Below are 6,205 nucleotides of genomic sequence, written 5' to 3'. Positions count from 1 at the left end.
GACTGCCCCTGACAAAACTTCTGCTGGGTGATCATTGATGCCAGATTGTGAGCCGGTGACGCGTCCGAGACGAGGCCGCGCCGTAAAGACGAGCTGCTCAAGATTTATTTTTAATTTTTATGGGTCTTCATGAAAACTACCGTCACTGACTTTCCTCTTGCTGAAGTTGCCCTCGACGCCGTCATTTGCTTTCTGCTCAGCGACTGTATGATGTGGTGGTTGTGTAGTTTCAGGCATGGGGGGGCGTGTCTCTGTCGACACCTCAGGTGGGAGGTGGAGGCCGAGCTGTGATGGTTTGTCAGGATTCTTATCTCTCTCTCTCTCCCTCTTCCTTTTCTCTTCCCGTCCTCAGATCGAGAAGATCATGACACTGATTGGTGCCGGCATCGATTTTTCCAGAGATCAGCAGTATGCTACACCAGGTACAGTATGATCATTATCTCCCACCCCCTTTTTTTTAAGTTATTGAGTGTTCATCAGAATTCAACCACCTATAGAAATTGACTGTTTTAATTTAAATGCAGGGAAATGGGTTTTTCATTGGCTCTTAGTGCAGATGTTATCTTTGAATTTTTTAAAATTGTGACTTAATTCTCGTAATATTACGACCCTAATTATTGTAATATATCAACTTTATTCTCGTAAATTTACGGCGTTATTCTCGAAATCTCACTTTTATTTATTTCCGGGTCGGGTCGACCACCGGTCTCTAAACCTACCGTCGTGCCTCAGAGACACAATAATAGATCTTATAATCTGTAATGTGTGTGTATCTGTTCTCCTCATATTCAATATTTGAAAAACCCTGTCGTCGGAGTTGATGGATTAGCGGCCGGAGACTGAGGCTGCATCCCCACTCACCCTTCCAGTTTACACTTCCTATATACTTAAGCGATGCAGTAAGTTTTCCTCATGTCTGTTCCGCCCTGCGCTGGAAGAGCGAGCTGTTTAAATATTAACCAGCACCACGCTCTCTCTCTCTGAGCTCATGTTGTTGTGTAGACTTGAGGAAAGCTGAGACCACTGCAGTGAAAGTAAGTTATCGCCCCTTTTGACGGGCTCCGCATCTGTCGCCTGCCGACGTGCTTCGTGGATCCTCTCCTCTTCCTCCTGGATGAGCGAGGCTCAGCCGCAGCTCCGTCTCAATGAAGCCGCTGTCAGGAGGACGCTCTGTGTCTGATTCACTCCGCTGTTTATCTCGCAGCTGAATGGCTCTGTTGCCTGCAGCCACTTTCTTTATTTAAAGTCTTGAGAGACAGAAGCTGCAGAATACTCTGGGGGGTCTGAAGCTGGACCGGTAGCTTGCACTGACAAAGAGCAGCAACCTGCAGTGTTTCAGAGCGAGGAGGAGGTGGTGGAGGGGGAGGGAGGGAGGGAGGGAGGAGTGGGGAAGAGCTTGGATGAAGGGAGAGAGAGAGAGAGAGAGAGAGGGAGGGAGGAGAGCGGAGTTGAAGGCAGCAGCATTGTGAACAGTCCGGACAATAGACGGACGCCACCTCGGCATCTGTACCTCTAGATCCACTGCATCAGGACCACACCGGCTGGACTTGACCCCGCGTCATCTCACAACCCGTGCCAGACGGAGCAGAGACGGGAGTTGGAGCTAAAGTGCTGATCGGATTCCTGACACGTTTTTCCCCCCCCCCGAGCTTTCTGGAGAAGTGGGTTCATGTGACTTGTAAAACCTCCTCGGGGGGAAACCGGGACTGGATCTGTTGTCGCAGGTCGAAGAGATGATGCCGCCCGACGAGCTTCAAAATTACTTTTATTTTGAGCCTCTGACTGTTTGTTATTGTGTTGTGTTGTTGGGAGACGTGGAACTCCTTTTTTTATTTTAACTTTTGACTGTTGATTTTATCAAATCGACTCCACAAAATGTAACTGTGGAATAATTGATTCCATTGGTCAACAGAAACATGTTGAAAGTCGAGGATCATTGTCCATCGCTGACGGATGTCAGTTCATTTTTCTGTTTGTGACCTCGGCTCGTCGCACGGTTTGTGTCCCCTCGGCATTTTCCCGCCCACCCGGTGATCACGTGACCCGAGGTTCTCGTGCTGTGGATTATACGCTGAGTTGGTTTGCGTCTGTGATTCAAGAGATGAGTCTACGTGATAATTATCTGTCTCCTGCTTCCGTCCGCTAGTTTCCGGAAGAAACTTCCCACTCGGCCGAAAAACAAATCAACTTCCCCGGTTCTGAGCTGCTGCTCTCACTGCTCTGACTCCTCATGACAGAACTGGAGCCGGTTTAAATCGGATGAGGAAGATGAAGATGTATTTCCTGACGTGATGAGCTGTAGTTTGTAGAGTTGATTGTGTTGTTATCGGCTGGTGGATCATCCAGCTCTCGTATCCCTTCACCCCTGAGAGATCAGGGGGCACTAACGTCCATCTTGGGTGACCGCGGTTGGGCCCCCGCTTCCCCGCGGGAGCCGGCGCCCCGTCCTCCGAGGACACTGTCTCCCCCGCCGTCGCCGCCGCCACCTCCCTGCTGCTGGTGGTGCGCTCGGCTCTGCTGGCCGAGGATGATGTGGCAGTGCCACGTCTCGTCCTCCGAGTGCCGCTGCTACCGGCTGAAAGGTTTCTCCCTGCTGAAGCGTTTCCCCCTGTCGGCAGGTGCCGCCGGCCGGCTGCTGGACCAGCCCGTGGGCGACTGGCTGGAGCACGTGGGGCTGCCGCAGTACGAGAGCAAGCTGCTGCTCAACGGCTTCGACGACCTGCACTACATGGTGAGTCCCTCCATTCTGTTGTGTCTATATATGTAATGTCCAAATGTCCTTACTGCTCCTGAACTCATCTCTGAGCATTATTCCGATTGATCCAGTAACTGTCAGATGATCCCATCAGCTTCCATAACAACCCCGTCCCGCCCTTCGGTTGTGTTTCTGTAGCGACAAGGTTTTACTGTAGGAACAGTCGGTTCTGGTTTGGATTCAACACGTAATTCACAACAACTCGCATGTTTTATAAACTTCTCAACATTCATCGGTGCCGTTGTACAGCAGCTGTGATATCCTGAACGCCCGAGGCAGGTTTGTCCTCTCGGACTCCGGCTCAGGAGGCGTGGCCTTTCTCATAATGAGACGCTGTTTCCAAGCCGACAAGTTTTATAGAGCGACGCCACTATGAGTTGGCTCTGTTGCCTTTGTCAGTGATGAGGACTGATGGAGGAGAGAGCCGGGGAACCAGCTGGTGAGCTGAGCCAGCGGGAATATTGGGAAGTGAAGACGGCTGTCATGTTTGTGTGTTGAGAGAAAAAAACCCTCCCTCCTCCTCCTCCGTCAGGCCCATCGGTCGCCTCCTCTTTTCATAAATGTTTGCAGAGAAAAGGTGAACGATCACATGGAAGCTCTCAACATCATCGACATCTGTCTCCACGTGTGCAACAGTTTCATTAGTAATCGACTACTAAATTCAAAATTCAAAATTCGCTGATTTCAGCTTCTTCAATGTGAATATGTTCTGGTTTCTTTGCTCCTCTGTGACAGTGAACTGAATATCTTTGGTGTGTGGACAAAACAAAACATCATCTTGAGGTTTTTGGAAACACAATCGACATTTTTTACCATTTTATGAACCAAACAATTCATAAATCACACATTTACTATGATATGCCGATGAGTAAGTAAACACCGATAAAAAAATATAATTAAAAAAAACGTCCATCTGACCTTTTCTAGGCCTTTGAGATTAAGTTGTGGAAAAAAACAACATTCCAACGTTTGAACATCTGCTCACCAGAATATTCCAAGTCTGGGAGGAAAGTGTAGTTCTGTTCCTCTTATACACCTGAAGAGTATAAATACTGCACCATGAATCTGGAGTTGGATCACGTTTTGTGACAGGATGTGAATATATGCAGGGACACAGCGAAGGACTTAATCCAGCTGCCTGTGCACATCGACGCTAGAGTCGTTGTCGCTTCTTTAGATTTCTTTCTGTCTCGTGACAGATCTTTCTGGAAATGTATGTGTCCATATGTAGAACACTACATTTGAATTACATGAACAAGACCCGAGGCTCAGTTCTGACCTCAGCACGTTGTACGTTCCTCCAGGATCACGACCCGCACGTCACCTCCTCGTCAATTCAAACCTAGAAATACACGTGAACACTTCCTGCTCTTCTGCAGCATTATGGATCTATAGGCGCCAGTCTAAAGGTGTCTGACTAATTCCAAATGCTCTGTTACTTGAATGAATAACCTTTAATCTGCTTTACGTAACCTAAGAATAGTAAATTCCTCCGTCTCTTCTCACCATGTGTAAGTCTGTGTTGGAGCCTCTGAAGTTTCTCTCGCTGGTTTTAATCTTCCCACTTGTCTTCATGAGTCCTTCACACTCTCCGTCCTTTAGCTCCGAGCGGAGAGCCGGCGATATTTCTGTCTTTAAACTCGGCTTACAAAAGCACCTGGCTCCCTTTTTAAATCGCTGGAGGATTTAGAAAAGAAGCTGTGACCTTTAAACAACGCGTCCTTCCCTCTGCAAATGTCGACCCCTTTTCATTTTTCGTAAAGAATCACAATTTGGTCACGAGTCACCTTGTCTCTGCTCAACTTTTCTAATTGTGTTTCATGTGTGATGGAGTTGTTGGCTCTTTGACCAGACAGATATTCTCGTCTAAAGCAACAAATCCACACTCGTGACCTCCAGTGTATCAACTGTTGACAGTGTAAAGACGGATCATAAACTCACACATGAACCTGGATGTTGTCACGGACGAATGAAACATAATTCAGACTCTGATGCTGTCGTGGCGTCGCTCTGCTGCTACAAAAAGCTCATTTCATTTGAAATCAGAAATGATCTTCGTCATCATCGCATGTAAAAAGTCAGCATCAGTTGAGCTGCAAATAAATATAAAAAATCACAACGGAAAATAGGAAAACACAGCGACTAATCTCTAGAAACACAACGGCAAATCAAAGAACACGACGGCAAAACTCAATGGAAACAGTAAATACTTCCGGCGTGAATCAGAAGCGCTGTGTTTATGCCTTTTTGTTGCTTTTGTGTTTTGTGATTTGTTGTTGTGTTTTCCTGTTTGTCTTTGAGATTCGCACTTCAGGGCCACCGTTTGAGCCTCTGCTCTTAATCTTCCCAATGGGTACGAAGGAAAATAACGTAAAACTACAGTTTGAGCAGCGACGCATCACTGATGAAACAGTGTTTCCTCTCAGACCGCTGATCTCCGCTCTGTCGACCAGAGGCGGATCGATAACAGCGGTGATTGTGTTGTGCTGGAGCGCCGAGGCCGAGACGAGCCTCTTCTGAAACCAATTAGAAGATTCTCATCGACTCGTGGAGCAAAACGTCCCGATGAAACAAGCTCTTGTGCAGCAAGTGATACTCGTTAAACTGAGAACGGCCCTCTTTCCCTCCTACGCTCCTGAACGCAGCTTCTTCTGGACGACGCGTCTCCGGCTCAGATGTGAAGTTTGTATTCGAGGCATCGAGCTCGTGTTCGTGGATCCGCGGACCAAGTGATTCACTCGAACACTCACGTAGGAAGGCGATTCGGTGCCTAATGGAAAAAAGGAAGAGCTTTAGATTTTAATCAGAGAGTTGCAGGAAGATGAAGGAACCCTCAGAACAACTGTCTCTGCCTCTGAATAAATGCAGAGCTGTCGAGCCCGTAACCAGTCGATGCATCCGAAGCCGCTGCAGGCAAATTGGAAATTCGGTAATGGCCTCGTGCATTAGGAGCTCAGGAACTCGGCGGGTTGATTCATTGATTTCTTTTTTCTTTTTCTGTTGGTGATGTATTCGTTGGTCCATTTCGGTTCAGTCCTCAGGTGGAGGGATCAGAGATGAGTGGCTTTAAGTCGCCAGTTCAGTTTTTTAAGAAGGCTTCACAACATCTGAGATCAAATCTAAGCACCGGAGTAATGGGCATCCATCCATCTATCGATCTATTGTTCTATCATTCTATCCATCCGTACATCCATCTGTATATCTATTCATCTATCCATCTATTGTTGTAGCGTTCTGTCCATCCTTCCATCCATATATCCATCTATTGTTCTATCTATCGTTCTATTCCATCTTTCTATTCTATCTATCGATTCAAAGGAGCTTTATCGACGGTGGGAAACAGAAGTTTGCCAAAGCAACGTGAAGAAAAACAAAATAAAAACAATAATGTAAATACAATAGCAGTGAACTAGTTATGTACATATCCAGTTGACCTATATATATATACAG

General features: G+C 47.0%; 1 protein-coding gene across 9 annotated transcripts in view; it reads left to right on the top strand.

Moving 5' to 3' along the window:
• The window catches only part of LOC118316995 (ankyrin repeat and SAM domain-containing protein 1A-like), a 57,396-nt gene that overhangs the window by 42,159 nt on the left and 9,032 nt on the right, over positions 1 to 6,205 (top strand). For all 9 annotated transcript variants that reach the window (XM_035645380.2, XM_035645379.2, XM_047330666.1 and 6 more), the window contains 2 exons: positions 353 to 422; positions 2,619 to 2,731. In XM_035645380.2, the coding sequence (XP_035501273.2) occupies positions 353 to 422; positions 2,619 to 2,731 (183 nt within the window). The remainder of the gene's footprint in view (positions 1 to 352; positions 423 to 2,618; positions 2,732 to 6,205) is intronic.

The sequence above is a fragment of the Scophthalmus maximus genome, chromosome 3 (assembly GCF_022379125.1).
Source record: "Scophthalmus maximus strain ysfricsl-2021 chromosome 3, ASM2237912v1, whole genome shotgun sequence".
Classification (NCBI taxonomy): Eukaryota; Metazoa; Chordata; class Actinopteri; order Pleuronectiformes; family Scophthalmidae; genus Scophthalmus; species Scophthalmus maximus.
Note: the sequence above shows the minus strand (reverse complement) of the source record. Positions and strands in the feature narration are given on the sequence as shown.